This window comes from Xyrauchen texanus, chromosome 9, assembly GCF_025860055.1.
Source record: "Xyrauchen texanus isolate HMW12.3.18 chromosome 9, RBS_HiC_50CHRs, whole genome shotgun sequence".
Taxonomy (NCBI): Eukaryota; Metazoa; Chordata; class Actinopteri; order Cypriniformes; family Catostomidae; genus Xyrauchen; species Xyrauchen texanus.
The window spans coordinates 16402882-16422421 of NC_068284.1; the positions used below are offsets into that span (position 1 = coordinate 16402882).

At 36.8% G+C, this 19540-nt stretch overlaps 1 protein-coding gene across 1 annotated transcript in view; it reads left to right on the top strand.

Moving 5' to 3' along the window:
• The window catches only part of slc44a5a (solute carrier family 44 member 5a), a 100999-nt gene that overhangs the window by 55005 nt on the left and 26454 nt on the right, over positions 1-19540 (top strand). The window contains exon 2 of the mRNA XM_052134236.1: positions 6225-6273. Coding sequence (XP_051990196.1) covers positions 6225-6273 — 49 coding nt within the window. The remainder of the gene's footprint in view (positions 1-6224; positions 6274-19540) is intronic.

Sequence of the window (19540 nt, forward strand, 5' to 3'; positions counted from 1 at the left end):
TGATTTTTTTTTATAGGCGAATGAAGCAAAACGCTTGCTTTGCGTTGTATGTTAATGCACCACAAGGCGGGGCAAGTGCAGAATGTGAACTTCCAGCGCATGTGAAACTCTCAAAATTAAAACATGGCAGAACAACGCGATCTCCCAGAGTTGTATCCTCAGAAGATGCTAATTAAATTAGCTATTTTGGAGCATTTTGGCTATCTAAAAAAATCACACCGGAGTTGTTGAAGTACTGGTATCCAGTGTGAAAAACGTGCAGATGAAAAGCAAAAGCGGTGAACACATCTAATGTCGTCCAGCACCTGAAGGATCACCAGCCAGAGTTTCATGCCCAGATGAAGGTAATAATATTAGCAAATATTATATGTAGTGTACTACTTAACTTTTGGTAAAGTCAACCACTGAATTGAAACTGTGTAAATCCGAAGAGTTGTTTATTTTAAGTTTAAAAAAAGGAGGGGTTCAGCTTTATATCCAAAAATGGGGATGGAGGAGGGTGTTAAGTGCAGCTAGCTTCCATGCAATGGAAAGACAGCTAAGCAATGAATGAAAGAGTAAATGGTGGACTTAAATAGGACTGCTATGATAAGCGTCTGAATTGTATTTGTAGACGTCACGATCAGATAAGCGTCAGCTGATTGCAAGCTTGACTCACGTGACCATACAGAACAAATGCTGTGCTCGATTTCAATTGTGAAACTGATGCAATGGTGAAACTGATGCAACTTCATTACATTTTCTATTCATATACTGGCTTAAAGAGTTATGAACTCTGCTCTGCAAACAAATACATTCAGTTACTCACACCTTTGTGCAGCACCAGACAACATACAGTTATTTCCACAATACCAAGGGTTGTGTGATTTATGGAGTGGGACTATATTTGTCTGACCTATATATGCACTGTATTATTGATAAAGTTGTAATGTTGTTTTATGTAGCACTACATGTAATAGAAATTTTCTGTTGGAAAAGATGTAGTTACCATTTTCTCAAGTTTTAGAGGTTGTACGTGTTAATGTGCGTGATATTGAATTTTGTTGCATGTGGCTGTATCTCTAATAGGGATGTATTGATTGAATACCTCTGCAGGAATGAGTGCAGAGAAAGGTGAATGCACAACAGCTTAGTTTGTTTACTTTAATCACTGTGTAGTGCTGAAGGCCCCATGCCAGAGAAGAATTAAATCATGCCCCATCTCCAGTGAAGTTACTTTCTTAACTCTAATTACTCACAAATTGCAACCCTCCTCCACTCTGAGAGTTTGGTAGTTGAGGGGAATGTATAAGAAGGTGGGCTGCAACCCTGCATTCTTTCAAAGTTAAATTGGATATTCACTTCAATTATTGTTTGGTATTCAGTGTCAGATGGTCATGCTGTGGATAATTGAATTCCCTGCTCAAGTTCTTTGACTTTGACAGTTAGCAGGCCAAATGTAATAAGTAGATAAAATTACAGATTCACAGTGCTGATACTTGTAATTAAGATCTCTTAAATTACAACCTAGTGACAGCATGAACATTACTGTGCATTTAGGGGTTTCATCGTTTATCGAAGTATTGCACATCACTGCTTAACTTTGCAGGGATGTCATGTTCATGATTTAAAAGACACCACTGGTGGTACTGGCTCACTTGGTGCTTAATATAGGAGATCACAAAAAACAACTATAGATAAGTGTAAAACATGTTAATGTAGTGGAACATTTTTCATTTCGTTTCATGGAGCGGCCGTGGCTCAGGTGGTAGAGCGGGTTGGCCACTAATCACAGGGTTGGTGGTTCGATTCCCGGCCCACACTACTCCACATGCCGAAGTGTCCTTGGGCAAGACACTGAACCCCAAGTTGCTCCCAATGGCAGGCTAGCGTCTTGCATGGCAGCTCTGCTGTCGTGTGTGTGTGTGTGTGTGTGTGTGTGTGTGTGTGTGTGTGTGTGTGTGTGTGTGTGTGTGTGTGTGTGTGTGTGTGTGTGTGTGTGTGTGTGTGTGTGTGTGTGTGTGTGTGAGAATGGGTGAATGAGTTCACAGTGTAAAGCGCTTTGAAAACCACTAAGGTTAAAAAAAGCATTATATAAGTGCAGACCATTTACCATTTCATTTAGTGTGAGAGATTTAGGCGTGTTATAGAGTGCAACAGTCATGTTTTGGAAGAAGAAATCCCATTAATTTTCTCTATAGATCAATCCCATTGTTCAAAATCATTGTAGCACATTTGTAGTGGTGGCAGAAAGCCGGCAAACTGTTGCTCCTCTAAATGTCACTAAAAGATTATATAGAATAAAATTAGCTTTCAGGTTCAAAACTACCTAGGTTTGGGTACACTATTGCTAGTAGCACAACTAGTTATAGTCATCGATTAAATTAAAGTACAATGCAAAGCCATCATAAATACAGAAATATTCATAGTCATACTATTATTATAATGAAATGAGTTAATAACATACCTGTAATAAAATGTTCGCTGCAAACGTTGGGTTGGAAATGATCTCCTCAGCCAGTAAAATTAAAGCCCACGGTTTTTGGCATTTAATTTTTTACAGCCAACAGTGCAGCACAACGATTCATTTCGCTTAACCAGACAATTTGATAACAACTATCTTTTTGAGGACTGTTGGTCAGCTAACTACAGGTTTGTTATAGGATTTTCGCTGGTGCGACACCAGTCTTTTTGACACCACAACTGTGATATATGCTTTGACATTGCCAAAGTATTGGTCTATTGGCAAATAGATTTTTAACAATAACTTTTAAACCTTTAAAGACAGACCTACAGTGATGGTATATTCTTCTGTTGAAGCCATCAGTCCACATTATTTCAACTTCATTTTTTTATCGTGTTTTATTGTGGAATTTATTGTGAAGAACTACTTTTACCCATGAATCATTACCCGTGAAAGATCCACCAATGAGAGTATTGCAGCAGAAAAGCTCAGAAGTGACAGAAAAGCTCCCACTCCTTTGACAGACTGTGAATGATGCAGTCTGCTTACAGTTTCAAACTTCTTATATATTTGGTGATATCTGAATATTTGTTTTAATAATCTTAAAATATATTGTTTATGTACTTTTAATTAACTACTTTAAATCAATAGTTCCCTTTCTGTCACTCACTCGACGTTGTGTCGATTGTAGTGACACAAGGGGTCTCTTCTGAAAGCCTCGCGTACCTCTGAACTTGAACTTGAGAAAAGGCCAATGTCAAGCTGGCAGACAGAATTTGCATGCCCCGCCCTGGACAAAGGGAGCGGGTGAGCGAATGCCAGACAGGAGCCGATCGGTTGTGTGATCAGCGAGCTGTGTGACACAACTGTTTCACCCACCTCTGCAAGAGAGTTTGCTGTTGGATCTGATGGCGCTTTCCAGCAGCTTTCTCCTCTCTGCTTGCCGTGCAGACTCTGCCCCTGGGCGCTTCGACAACGCTTCTCTTATAAAAGAGTTGACTTCTCTGAAAGAGTTTGATTCTGGTAAAAGAGCAACATACATAAGTGAGCATTCAACGTCCTTTTCAGGACACGTCTTTTTAAAGATGCCCTTCTGCTGATGTATAGTTCCTGGATGCGGTCGATTTATACCCGTATGTCCGGGGCGGAGCATGCAAATTCTGTCAGCTTTTTAAGTTCAAGTTCAGAGTACAATCGACACAACGTCTCGTTCCTTCCATTGGGGAAGGGAAATGGAGGTTACCATGATGTTTTATATTTTTCTGTTGTTTTGAATTTTTTTACACCATTCGCAATGATTCATGGGATTGTATTTGTTCCCTCATGAAAAACATTACACAGTCCCTCATGAAGAAAATACACAGTATTCATTTGTCTTTTTGTCAGATTTTTAAAGGTTTTTTGCTTCAAATCAAATTTATAGTGCTGTGATTCACCTCAGAGCTGGTTGGTTTGGTTCATGGCTCAGAGCTCTTTTATTAAGTATTTGATAAAATCCCTATAGGAAAAAACATTTATGAGAAAAATACTTACAGAACCACGACGACTTAAAAAGTGTGCAGGCACTGTTGCACTCTATTGCATTATTTCTGCACTTTATTTTATTTTATTTTTACCTTTTGCATTTAAAACCAGTTGGCTGAAAAATCTGAGGGTGTATGTGCCGTTTGAATGGGCATGACACTTGTGTTACTTTACTCCTAGTTAAAGTCCACAGTGATTGCATGTGTGATTCCAATCTCTTTAGGATGCCTCCTTTGCCCATTGTGTTGGTGATGGAATGCACAGTCACTCTACTAAATGTGCCATGGCCCTCCTTATTGATTTAGTGTCACATCTCAGATGACATACCAATTCAGACAAGGTGTACAGAATGGCAGTTGTGCTGTATATTATGATTTAGATTTCAGAAACACATATAAGAAATACAGGGAGTTTGCATTCAGATTGTTTTGAGGAATGGGAGATACTTGGAATATTGATTTGGGTGCAAGGGTTATTTGTTTTGAAAAGGTTGTTGTTGTTGCTGTTGTTGTTTGTTTTTTGCTTTTTTAAGACTGCTTTGTGATATACACTTTACGGATTACTTGAAATGCTTGTGTACTGTTTTTTTCACAGCAGGCAGAATGATCATGACATACAAACATGTAGTTTTGATGTTGGCTCCTTGTGCGTTTGTTTAAAATTTAAAATTTGTTTAAAATATAGTTTCACACACAAATTCACAAGAGATTCATTTCAGCCAATCCCCTGTCCTCCAAAAGCTCAAGTCACCTTCAACAAAGCACAGCAAAGTCACATAACTTAACAGCCAAGAGAAATAATCTAAACAGACTGTCTTGTGTGACAGACGGTGAAACGACAAGGGAATGGAACTAGAATGCATAAGCAAGCTTCTGGATTTCTGAAAATATGTCTCTGAAAATATCTGCCATTTTTAACTGAATCTCCCCAGTGACTCATCTGTCTTTATTTAAAGCAGCAATCATTACTATTAGCAAGCAAAAGAAAACACACACATTCACAATGTTTGAGAAATTACAATACATTTTAACAAGAGGCTCGTTTTCAGCAGCGAGTTAAAGCTAGGCTTTTTTTTCCCATCTGTGCTATATCATTCTCTCTTTTTAGGTGCATATGTTCAACTTTATTGATAATATAGTCATTTCAAGCAGTAGTTTTTAATCCCTCTCCCTTGTATTGACTTGTATTGACATGCCTCTTTGGAATACTTGATTCTAATTGGCCAATCATAGCATTCCGTAGTCAAATAGTTTTGTAAAATAATCACTATACTGTATAAAAATAAAAAAGTTTAAAATTATGATTTTATTCATGATAAATCGGAATGTTAGATATTAATGTGGGTATGACATTTTGGTCTTGGCAGACTAGATCTGCTATGCTACTGCTACAGAGCAAGTATGGGACTTGCTACTACTAAAACATACACAGACATACTGAGCGGACATGCTACACAATTAGACAAATACAATCCACCAACAAAGCAGGGAAGCTGCACAAAAGCAAAACACAATGCCCCAAATAAGCAGATCTACTGCTAAGACTTGTGTATTGCTGCTGCTCCCAAGAGCCATGTGCACAGAGCTAGGTGTGCATACATAGCTAGGTGTGCCTTGGCCTGCTGGCCAAATGGCATGAAGCAAATGAACTAAAGTCATATGTGTGCTTGGGCCTGCTTGGCCAAATGGCTTGTGACCTGACCTATAATGTGTACCTGGACCTGAAAAGAGCTTATTTAACTATTTACTTAACCTAGCTATGTGTTGATTTATTTAAACACATGACCAAAGATAGCAATGTGTGCCAGTGACTGATTTAGCTGTGACTTACCTTAATAAATACACACTTCTATATGTCATGGCCAAAAGCATACCTTACTCTGCAAGTTAATAAAGAAAAAGCTCCAGCAGCCACCCGAGTAAATACAATTTTCAGAGAAAATGTTTGTACCATAATGCAGTGAAACCGGCTTACTTGCTAACTGAGGACAATTTTAGGCAAAGAGAGAGAATGCAAGTTAATTGGCTACTACATTACATGTCAAAGTACCTATAAGCTTGTGCAATGTAGGGTTTCTTGACTGAACTCAAATCAATATTTCAAGCCCTTTTTTTATTTGCTAAGTAGCTGATAAGCATTACAATGTTTTGTCTGCAAGATCCCTAAATAATTGTGAAGGATTTGTCTACTTGCCTTGCTAAATGTCACATATCTAACTTGCTTATTAACTTAAGATGCTTTCTTTTTATTTCTGTAGGTGAACCTCGCAAGTTTGACCCAACATTTAGAGGGCCAGTTCATAAAAGGTAAATAAACCTTTATGTCCTTTTAATGCTGCAGACAAAAGATGCTTGACTTCTACCCCTGATCATTTATACTCAACATTATTTGTTACATCATTTACATTAATTGCACTCCAGTCCCTAAGTGTTTTTTTTCAGTGTATCATGTGGATCATTTACAGAACAAATCAAATACACCACAACTTGAGGTTTTATTCTCCTTTAGCTTGCCTGTAAATTGGAGTGTGGCGAAAATGTGTGTTTCAGGGCTTAGATCAGTAATAGCTTAATGTTGCCATGGCTAAAAGAGATGTACTGCACTCCTGTTTGAAAAAAGTCACAAATCAATGGCATTTAGTTGCTAAAGTATGAGTGAGTGGAACTGCAGGAGCTGTAAAACAATCGAAACAAGTAAGTAGGCAAATGGAGGTCTAGTAACACATATAGATTGACGATGGGCCATTAAAAAAAGAATGAGACTGCTCACTTCTATAGTTGTGTCTGGCTGAGGAGTGGAAGGCAGAGAGTGGAGCTAGTAAAAGTGTGGCCAACGGAGAAGAAAGCTGTTATCTTATATTACCTATTTTCAAAGGGAAGATCATAGTTAGACCATGTTCAAAGTGCAGTGGTCTTGTAATTTTTAAAATTCGTGGGATGGTGTTGTTCCCCTTTTCCTCCTTGTTCCCTTATGCCGAGTTTACATTACATTTACTACATTACTACTATTTTAAGCACGATTTTCGCTTCCCGACAATTTTGTGGAGATCGCCGACAAAAGCCAGAAATCACAGGCAAATTGGAGCTCGCACCTGTGAGAGACAATTGTAATGAATTAATTATCAAAGACGTGATCTGAAAGAATCACCGACACGTCACCGATGTCAGCAAGATAGCTAGAATGTTATATATCTGGACCCGTCTGCGATCCCAATGTGAAATGTGTTTTGACTGAATACAACTGCAGTGTTGACTTACAGCCAATGAGAGAGCAAGAAACGGGGCATGGAAAGTTTCAGTGGGTGGAGTCCTGATGTCAGTAGTGAAATGTCTTGTAATGTGTTCACCCCTGTCGCCGAGTCATAGTGTAATTTGAAAATGCCACGACTTCCACGAAAAGGCAAACAGTTGTGTAAAATGAACGGCACCACGATCCGACGTCTTTGAAAGTTATGTAGTGTGTAGGAGGTATTACCGGAGCCGATGGGATCTCTTAGAACTGGCCCTTGTTTCCACATCCTGACTTGAGAGTCGATGATGTAATATTACTGTATAACCTTCCCACAAATAAACATGCTGCAGCTTTTGTTTATGAGCTTTATTGCGAGTTTTGAGAACATATATTAAATATTCAATGTAGGGCTCTGTCAATTATACATTTTTTGTAGTTAATCGGGATTAATTGCATATTTTGAAAATACTGAAATTTGACACCATATATACTTATTTTTCTGTCAAAATGCATTGATTTTCTTAGGAAAGAAAACAAAATGACATGTAACAATATAATTCTTTAGTAATATTTTCCAAACAAAGCCTTGCGCAGTATGAAGACAGGAATGTACTAAAATTGTACCAATTCATCTAAATTTGAACTTTTCCCAAAGTCTAATTGGGAGGTTGACTTATTGAAAGAATTAGTCCCCATAGGTTGAGTAGTCATTTCTATTTTCATTCATTTCATATTTCTATATTCTTTATACATCTCTATAATTTTACATTGAATATATTCAACTCATAATATTATTTATGCATTTGCAACTGCTGTGTAAATGCATTTATTCCTGCTCTGTGAAAATACATCTAATTGCCACATAAGATGAAGCTTCTTGCCACCTTTACTGTGTAAAATGTGGGCATTAAATCTCTTAAACTCTCATCCTTCACAATATTAATCTGCTGGTAGACTGTGGCTATCTACTTTCCTACAGCAAGTGTGAAGCTACGCACATGATTTGCATCAGAGCGTCAATGCACGCATCAAACGCCGCTTTGAACTCCACTGTAAAAGCAGAGTGATAGTTAAGATTTGACGTGTTTCTGTGGTAATAAAAATGCTCCTTACATAGGCTGAAAATAATTTATTCCCATTTAAGTCCCATCTGGGCTTGTTTTGTACATCAAATAATAGTGCTAAAAGGTCCTTTCTCCATCATTTTATCACTGACAGGGAAGCGATGTTGTGGTGTTATTTAATTATTGGCATCCGATGTTAGTGGTTCCTGGTTCAAGACCAGCAGATTTTATGAGCCGGTGAGGAGACCGTTTTTGACCATTCTGTGGTGAAATTGCATGGAACAGTTCCAGATTTGGTACTGGTACCCTATCTGTGAAAAAAGAGGCTTGTGTGGACATTTAGCAGTGCAGCATTTGAATGGTTGCTGGCACAATTGGCTTCATTGAGCCCATTAGCAGTCTGTTGCAAGAATTTTTATGAATTGCTTTCATTTGTCTCAAGGATTTAAGAAAAGCGGAGATTATTATACATTTGTTACAAAACAATTGCACAGCAAGAGTCACAGCACAAGACATTATCCCTCTAATGTCTATTCCAATGTGTTTCTTCATTCTGAGTCTTTAACAGAGGAAATTAGGGATGAATAATTCTCTACCAGAGCAAGTCCCTCATCAGCCCCTTTTGAATTTCTTTAAGTGAGAAGAGGAAGACTGGAGTGATTGCTTCTTGATAGCTGTAGATGTAATTATAGATCGCCCTATGTACCGCAAAGCAGTTGCAAGGGAGCCTTAGCAGTTATTCTGTGTTTTCTCTTCAGGGACAATATTTTTTAGTATGCATATTGGTGTGCTTTGTCACCAGTGGTCTCAAATTGAATGGAGTCTCTGAGCTCTGCCAATGGGAAGTAGATGACAGTCAAATTAGAAGTTAATAAGTCAATTTATTCTTTCATTCATTGTTTTTCCCACAATGTCAAGTATAATAGTTCTTTCTCATGGATGACTTGGCAGCAGACTATTTTAGAGAGAGAGAGACATGTTTGATTAACTAGCTTGAGCCAGCTGGAGCACTTTGGTGCCTGTAAACAACACTGAGAATCAGATGTCCCTGTGAGGAGTCACATACCTTTTAGTTGTGATATATAGAGTTGCTCACTTCAATACTAAGCACACAGCCAAGATAACAAGGGAGTGGTTATGGGACAACTCTGTGAATGTCCTTGTGTGGCCCAGCCAGAGCCTAGACTTGAACCCGATTGAACATCTCTGGAGAGATCTGAAAATGGCTGTGCACCGAAGCTCCCCATCCAACCTGAAGGAGCTTGAGAGGTCAAAGAAGAATGGGAGAAACTGCCCAAAAATAGGTGTGCTAAGCTTGTAGCATCATACACAAAAACACTTGAGGCTGTAATTGGTGCCAAAGGTGCTTCAACAAAGTATTGAGCAAAGGCTGTGAATACTTATGTACATGTGATTTTTTTTTTATACATTTGCAAAGATTTCAAACAAACTTCTTTCACGTTGTCATTATGGGATATTGTTTGTAGAATTTTTAGGAAAATAATGAATTTAATCAATTTTGGAATAAGGCTGTAACATAACAAAATGTGGAAAAAGTGAAGCGCTGTGAATACCTTCCAGATGCACTGTATATGGATCATATACAGTATATTGTTTATATTAGACTTTGTCAATGAATCACAATGCAATCATACTGTAGCATACAGTCATTGTTGGAAGATGTATAAATGGCTCAACAACACATAATTGGTGGAACTTTTTATTCTTTTCAAATTAATCATATAACACCAAACATAGTTGCCATTTACATTTACTTATAGATGTTTAACAAATGCTTTTATCCAAAGTGACTTGCAAATGAGCCACATAGCAAGCAATTTGTCATACAAAGTTCAACAACATCTACAGTGTTGTTCTGCTAAGCTGGATGAAGTAGTATAGTTGCTAGCACAGAAGAAAGAGACAGTGAAGGATTTTTTGTTTGTTTAAGTACAATTAGTGTTGTCTGGTTAAGTGCTCATGGAACAGATGTGTTTTCAGCTTGTATGTTGAGTTGGTATCAGCAGATCGTGTGAAGGATGGAAGCTCATTCCACCACAGTGGAACAGAGAAAGTGAAAAATCATGAAATAGACTTTGAGCCTCTATGTGATGGGACCACCAGAGACTCTCCATTCTGTTTTTTGTTTTCATTCAATTTGAAAAAAATCAAGCCAAGGTGTATCTATCCTTTTATTCAACTTTTTCTTGTTAAAAACAGTATTTATACAAAAACTTTCTGTCACAGGAAGAAAAATCAACACTTAAAAATACAGCTTTTTCAAGATAAAACCAAACGCACCCATACAACTTAAGAGTAAAAATCAAACTTGGAAAATGCTCTTTTAAGTCTGGATTTCACAGTCTGTTATTATAGTCCAATAAAAAGAGTCTCTCATGATCACTTAGAGCAGATTCTCATCTCGTGCTATAACACGAGTAGAATTGATTCCAAGATGTTGAGATGTTCCTTTTTTGTTTTTAAATTAAGTCCAGCTACTTCCAGCAAATGGCCAAGAGTCACCATTTTGTTATCCATAAGTGCTTCGTTTAGTTCTGGAAGGAAAAAATTGTTTGTTAAGTCCAATCGCATACCACGGATTAGAAGGTTCTTCTAATAACCAGTAAAGGGATTTTGAGACCTCCACTTTTTGAAAAGAGAAAAGATTCCACTCTTTAAAAACATTCTTATAAAAACAGGTATCTTTAATTTCAATGGATCCATCCAAAAAATTTTACTGCCTAGATTAAAATCACCCAGCCTATTCAAAATCATTCTTGCCACAGCATTCCCGTTAAATACATCTGAAACAGTTAAAAGTCTTTGCACAAATTGTAATCTAAAAGTAGCGATTCTACTTTGCAGATGTATCAGTCCCTGACAACCTTCTTCTTTGGACAAAAATAAAACAATTTGCGGGATACAATGTAGCTTATCCAAAAAAAGTCCACTAGCAGTGCTTGTAATTTCGTTAATCCAAAACAACAAACTTGTGCCACAGCGAAGAGGCCACTAAATTATTAGCAATTAAAACTCGCCCTCTAAATGACATTTTTGGAACCAGCCATTTCCATTTTTCAAGTCTACGCTTGGCTTTCTCAATTATACCCTCTCAGTTCTTTTGTGTAACCACTTCATCTCCAATAAAAATTCCTAAATATTTAAAACCTATTTTTCTCCACTCCAAGCCCATAGGAAGTTTTGGTTTATAATATTTCCAATCCCTTATTAAAAAAGCTTCACTTTTTTCCAGTTTATATTAGCAGAAGAGATTTTCTTTAAAGGTTTTCAACAAATTTAACAAAGCCTGAATATCACTTTGACCACTGAAACTGTCAATACTTTCACATCATCTGCATAGGCCGACAGTATAAAATTATTCCTGCACTCTGGTAAAAAGACACCTAATGCACCTTATCTGGTGTAACAACAGCTCAATTGCTGAAGAGTATAACATACCAGATAATGCACAACCCTGTCTTATGTCTCTAAAAACTTTAAAAGTAGTACATAAACCACCATTGCCCTTTAAAATACTCTCCACGTCACAATAAAGGACTTTAATTAAGTTAATAAAACTCTCACTAAAGCCAAATGAATTTAAACCTTCCATAAAAACAATGCTCTACCCGATCAAAAGCTTTTTCTTGATCCAATGAAACAAAACCACAATTTAGGTTCAGCATCTTGGAGACTTTGTTAAGATCACAAATAAAAGCAATGTTCAAAAATGTATCTACCTGGGACACAGTAAGTTTGATCAGGATGAATAGCCAGTCTGTTAGCTAAGACCTTTGATAAAAGCTGGTAGTTGCTGCAAAGCAAAGAAACTGGACGCCAACATTTTATGTCTCCAAGATCTCCTTTTTCCGGTAGGAGGGCCAACACAGCTCTTCGGCAACTTTGAGGCATTTTACCACTTGCCAGACTGATATTCAACAATTCTAGGAGATCTTCTGCTATTGTTGACCAAAAGGACTTGTAAAAGTCCACTGGTATACCATCAATGCCTGGTGTTTTTCCAGACACCATCCCTCAAAGTGCTTTTTGTAGCTCACTCATACACAGAGGGCCAAGATGGGAGCATTAGAGGTCCCTGCTTCAACCCTTTCCTCATCATCACTATTTAAAATAGTCTTGCTCATATTTTGTCCATCAGTTGACAGATGACCCTCTTTATTCCTTTCATGGCAAGCCCGAATTAGATGACCTACCCCACCACATTCATCTTATCAGTTGTGGTATAGAAAACATAATCAAAGTTGTCAACCTTAATGTTAAAAGTCAAGTGAAGTTCTTCGCTGTCTTTCAAAATCATGTAGGCAAATCTTCTAAAAGAAACTTTATGTTTTAACAGTGGCAAAGCAGTACCAATGAGGATTTTCTTAAGTGGTGAAACCAGCTTTCCATAGCGGGACAAGACCTTAACCAGTGTATCATCAGAAACAAAAGGTGGAATATTACACAATGTAACCTTTTTTGAGGGTGTTGAAAGCGGAAGAACAGGTGTAAAGAGATTATTTACAACAATTCTCTTCTCCACTAATTAGTTTGCCTTTTAAGTCGAATTAAAAAAACACAACAGCACTATTCGTTATAGACGCCGACAAAATACTGTCATGGCCAACAAGATCTCCCATTGCCAAACAACAATCTTCAACACTCACCGCGGACTCTTTAGAAACCCAGCTTGTGAGTCCGCCATGGCCACACGACCCAAATCAAACAAACAAGAACAATAAAAAATTAAAGAAATAAATATGAAAAAGAGAGAAAACTCACTCAGAAAATCACGCTCCACTCTCACGGCGCTCCAAACGTTCACACTCACACTGGAAATGAGAGAGAGAGATTTGTTTCAATTTTACACTCCTTAATTACATTTTTTTTTTTTTTTTTTCAAAAATCAATCACATTATGACAACAGAAATAAAAAATCTACAAAAATAATAATAATTTTTAAAAAGAAAACAATTTAAAAAATAGATATAAAATAGATAAAAAGTATTACAGAATTCTAACTAGATTGTTCTCTTCATCAACTGTACTTAAAAAGAGAGAGAGAGAGAATTTTTGACTTTTGAGGTCTCCTTTGTTTATACAATAACAAAACTAGTGATACCTACATGTGTTTTACAAAATATAAAAAACTCCTAACTATAAAAGAGAGAGAGAGCGAGAGAGAGAGAGAGAGAGTGAGAGATGAAGAATGAGTTTTGAAATGTATTCAGTTTTAACAAACACATCTCTCTCTTACTGAATAATTCAACCGTTTTTTTCTCTTGCAACTTTCTCTGTCTTTGAAACTTTCTCTTTGCACTTTTGACCTTTTCATTGTTAATACCCACTTTTTTTCTGACAATATGTCCACTGAATAAGTCCACAGACCAAGACAACAAGTTGAACTGACAATACAGAACATATCATCTTTTTCTCCTAAAAAAAACTTCCAGCACCACACACATAAAGCACACCAACAATGTGTCCTAACCAGGAGCATTTAAACTGATTGCCACAACTTATTTCATAAAAATCAAAATAAGACATTTGGAAAATTGGAAAATGCATTAATCGCATTAGCACTGTAAACACTAATAATTTAACAGAACTCAAAAATTTGAGGCAATCAGTTACAACAATTGTTTTAAGTTTATTAACTTCCAGGTTTAAGTCAATAGAATTTCCTTATTTTGATTTTATACTACACATACATGTTAATTAACTTGAAATATTGAGTAAGCAAACACATTCATTTTATTTGCTCTTAACTTTAAATTGAACTCTGGCTGAATAAAGGCTTAACCAGATATACTGTAGAGGTCATAGAGGTTATATAAGTGCAGACTGTGAAGACCATTAGATGGGATATTATGTCCCACAGACTCACTCAACAGTTTGATTAAATATTATGTAAAATTAATTGTCAGTGAGAAGCTGTGGAGAACATTTTGATTGAAGCTATGCTGAGCTCGGTGTTTAGCAGAGTACCGACCCACCTGCTGGTATTGATAATGAGCTCTAATCGGCTTATGTGTTTGAAATCTCTCCTGCCCTTTGGTATCTATTTAGAGAGCAGGTGGCCTTACGGCTCTACATTTGGAGGGCAGTGAGATTGACCTCAATCTAACCAGGTTTAGTCTCTAACCTCGCAAGAGGATGTGTATCTGAATAATTAATCTCATAAATGTCAGTATAATGCCTCATTTTAAAGGTGTAGGTTAAGGGTATTTATTTCAATGATAATACTTCACCTTGTGCCTCGGTTAAGCCTTCACAAAGGCGGGTTCTAATGTCTTGCTACTGGGTGGATTAAACTCAAGGACATTCTAGTTTTTTTGGTACAAAGTCATTTCATGGGGTTGTCAGTGGACAGTATAATTTCTCAGGTGAATTTATTCTTGTTTACGTTTGTGTCTAGCTAATGTGGATCTAGGATGAAATCTACAAAGTGAACCATTGTCATTCTCTGACAGAATTGAGGGCAACAGTGCACATGCACTTATTCAGCCATCTGGGTTTGACATAGACTTTTCATAAAATCCATCATTAAATAGTTGTAAGCCATGAACCAAAACAACTCTGAGGTAAATCACAACATCACAAACTTAGTTTTGAGGCAAATAGTATTTGTAGATTGGACAAAAAGACAATGGTACAAGACTGTGTACTTACCCTCTTCATGAGGGCACAAACTACAATCCCATGAAGCATTGTGAATGATGTCATTGAATAAAAAACAATTTGAATACATAAAACTATTGATTGTATATTGATGATTCTAAGTATAGAAACAATACTGTATACTGTATTTTACGTTTATTGCAAAGTACAAATAGATAAATAGTTTAAGGGTGAAGAGAGACTCGATTAGGGGTGGCTGTTCCGAGGCACAATTTTGCGGGCTTGGTTGGCCGCAGTTCTCTGATTGGTGAAGCTTTCACTGCAGCACCATGGGTAATGTAGTTGTTTACCATGAATTCTGCTGACAAACAAGATGTTCAAACAATGAAGTTGAAATAAAGCAGACGGATGGTTTCAACGGAAGCATGTACCATCGATGAACAACCTCGGTCAGCTATAAGTAAGTAATCTGTAGGTTGATTTCACCTGAAAGATTAACTCCATCTCTATGGCAAAATCAAAACATTACTCTGTTTATTTAAGCAATCTGTCCAGCCCAGCACAGCAGCGTTGGCTCAAATTTGGGGTGAGACTATCTGTTTTTACAACCAATGGGAGACGGGGGAATTTTTCTGGAATCGGTTTGACTACAGTTTTTTGTTGTAACACCGTTGAAGGATGGGCAAGGAGGAGGCGAGAACCGGCTTGTCAACATAAATTATATTTGAATGAGAAACTTAAACTCAAAAACACATAAACAAACACACACAACGGACATGCCCATAATTCTCTCTCTCTCGAACCATCGTCACCGGCCGCCTTTATCCCTCGCGATATTCCGACCGGCCCCGCCCCCCTCCGCTCCACATTTGTGTTTGTGTAATGAGATATGTTTAGAAACTTGAACATCAGCTTTTAAAAAGTGCCACCTTTCTTCCTCTATACTCATCCAGACACCACTGTCTACTCCAAAGAGCCATTTTCATCTAATTATTTGAAAGGCAAAGTAATTTGTTAGCAGCCAGCGAATTAGACATTTATAATTACTTTCTGCTTTCAGCAGTGCAATTTCCTACTGCCAGCCCATATGCGCCTCAATTTATGCCAGGCAAAAATTACTTCTATGAGATTTTAAGTTCTTTCATTTGAAATAGCGTGGTATCCACACACAGTATGCTTACTAAGAGTTTGTTTTGTGGAATAGACAAACAAGAAAAGATTGATTTCAAATATATTAAAATGAAAGATGAATAAGTTCAGTATCAGATGTTTGGAAACTGGATAAGTGCTATATCCGAAATAAACACGCAAACTGTAGAATCATCTAAATCTCAATTTTCTCATAATGATTGGAATATGAAACCAATGTTTATTTAGTGATTAAAGAGAGTGATACACATGATTAAGTATGACCAGAATAATAATCAGTTTGAGACAGGGCTGTGTATAATTTATGCGTTAAAACAGAATGATTGGAAATGCCCTGTAAGTGCTGAAATGTTGTAGTGTGATATTAGGATACTGCTACATATGTTCCTATCTTTGAGATGGAACAGAGGTGGTCGGGTGTATTAGGGGAATAAAGCTTGTCTTTGAGGGTTGGAGTAATAGCCACACCATGAAAGGAGATATGTGTGAGATTACTGAGGCTTTTTTCTCAGGAAAAACATCTGGGAAGCAAAAGATGAAGTAAAAGTATCAATTAGCTCTACATTTAATCTTGTTGCTGTCTAGGAGGAAAAACTGAGATGTTAATGAGACCTAATTTGTTATTTTTCTTCACTTTGGGCTAGAGGACCACTGAAATACCAGTAAAATATAGAGAGAGATACTTCCACAGGTTCTAGATATCACACTGTTACAGTTAATCTGTAAATATTCAAGAGATTACTGTAATGCAGACACAGTATATCATTTTGAATCTACAGTACAATTCACTACATCGCAATTATTTCTTGGTCCTTTCACTATGAATTCAAAGTATATATTTGCCATACTATATTAATAAACTGTAGAACTACTTCTGTATTGGTAGCAAGAAACATACTGTAAATTCACAAAATGTTTTAACAATGCATATTAAAGTGTTCTCATGGCCTAGTGAGATCTTTGCTTTACACCATTTCAGTGGCAGCAGCATGTCATTTTAGTGTTGTCCTCGATCTTAGCTTCCTGCTATATGGGCTGCCCTGTGAATAAAATGATGGACAGGCAAGTCTTCTGATGCGCTATTTGAAGAATTTGAACTCTGCCCATGGTCACATTTAAGTTTGCTCATTACAGAGTTTTCAGTTATATATGTCAGGCAATAATGCACTTTTTCTGTGTGCTATTACATAAAAAATAAATCACTTACACCACCTTTAACAATGAGGTGCTTGACATGATTAACAAAGCATATTGTCTCTACCCCGCCCCCCTTTTTTTTCTCGTCCTCCACTCTGAATTGTGACAAACTGTAAATTTTTATAAATGTGTAAGACTAGCTTCCCTATTTAGCCACTAGTTCATGATAGTTGGGAGGGTTACTTTTATAAAATGTATTCCACTACAGGTTACAGAATACATGCTGTAAAATGTCATTTGTAACGTGTTCCATTAGATTACTCAAGGTCAGTAACGTATTCTAAATACTTTGAATTACTTCTTCAGCGCTGGTAGATTTTTTTCACTTGTTTTGACTATAAAAATTCTGTCAGTACAGTTAGACAAATAACACATGTTAAAAACACATTCTCTGAAAAACCTAAATATCTAGTGCAGTGTTGTTTCTAAAACAAGATCAAACTAATTTATCTTGTTTTAAGGATTTTTAGATATTTTTACAGGAAAACAATACAAAAATAATTATCAAGAATATGATTTTTGCCCTAATATCAAAGGTCTTTCTAGAAAATAAGAAATTATGTTCCAACGTGAATTTTCTTGATAAAGTATGATCATGTCTGGTAACATGTGCATGTAAAATGACTAGAAATAGCATTTTATCTTAGCGTAAATCTGACAATTTACATAAGGTTTATTTCTGTTTCTTCTGCTCCAAACTTCCTTCAAACATATTTCTCTGTCTGCTCGTATGAATGTAACACATCATAAGAAAGTGTTTCACCGCTGTTCAAATGCACTTTGGATCACATCATTTATATGTATAAATGTTTTCCATCTGAAAGGACTAAATATTAAATGAAACAAATGACAATAAAATGCAAAAGTAATCTCTTCAGTAATCAAAATATATTTTAAATGTAACTATTCTAATTACCGATGATTTAAATTGTAACTGTAGTGGAATACAGTTACTTATACTTTGTATTTTAAATACGTAATCTCGTTACATGTATTCCGTTACTCCCCAACCCTGATGATAGACATGTTACTGCTAAAGTAATTTCTAGAGTTACTCATGACTCTGACTCAGACTCGAGTCCGAGTCACGAGTACAATTTAATGGACACAGTTATGGACCTGGTCTTAAGTCCAAAAGGGGCCGAATCAGACTCACGGGAGAGTCCATAACAGCCCGCGTCGAGTTCGTATGAATCCGTACATGAACTCGGACTGGATTTTTTTAATAATCAGACTCGACTAAGGTTGACTCGAACCAAACACTAGTAATTTAAGTTATGACAACATATTAAAATGAGGGTTATGAAAATGAAACTGTTATAAATACACACAATCCTATTCAATGATGTAATCTACCTTTGATTTGTCTTAAGCAGGCCTCAGTGAACAACATTGTCCAAAAATGTGCACATTTAGAGAAATTTTTATGGATTCTCATGTTTACCATAAATAATTGTTATGTCCAGTTTCCTCTAAATTATGCAATATGAAGCGCTGAACAGCTCTTACATTCTCATGTAGTGTGAGTTCCATAAGAGACTATTTAGCAATTAGTAATTGGAACACCCAATGGTCAATGGAACAAAGAAAGGAAAGGAAGTCCCGCCTTACAGGTAAAATGGCCAATCACCTTTTAGAGACTCAACTTGAGAATGTGCATGCTCGTTAGCTAGACAAGCTGGGAAAATTTTGTTTTTTATGGTAATCTGAGGTAAAGAAGTGCAATTTATGATACCAGTGTTGCTTTTGATGATTAAATATGTGATTTAAAATATGGTTTTGATCGTTATCTTGCCCAACCATTTTGGAGATTTCAGTCTTTCCCCATTCCTGTAGATAAGATGTGCACTTGTGTGGCACTTTTTGACATAAAAAAATAACTGCCTGAGAGAGTTCCAAAGATGTCCGTAGAGTGGACTGACTTACTAAAAAGACTTTCAATGCGTCCGAAACCACGTTCTGTCACAGTATGTGCTATATTTAATGATGGACGCACTTATCTGCTGGCAAAACAGGACATCCTTTTAGGTATACATATGAGTAGTATGAATAGATTTCGGACATACTTCACCGGGGGACGTTGGCATCGAATCGTGACCCAAATATATGATGTAATTACAACAACTGTGAAAATTATTTGATTTGGTTTTGTTAAACAAGCACAAATTAAACACAAGGAACAATTATTTTGGTATATATAGCATTTACAGTTAAGAAGAGGCGTTCGCCTTGCTATTCACCACCAATCCTTTTAATCCAGTGTTTTGAACGTGACATCGCCTCAGCTCCCAAGGGATTATGGGATCATTAA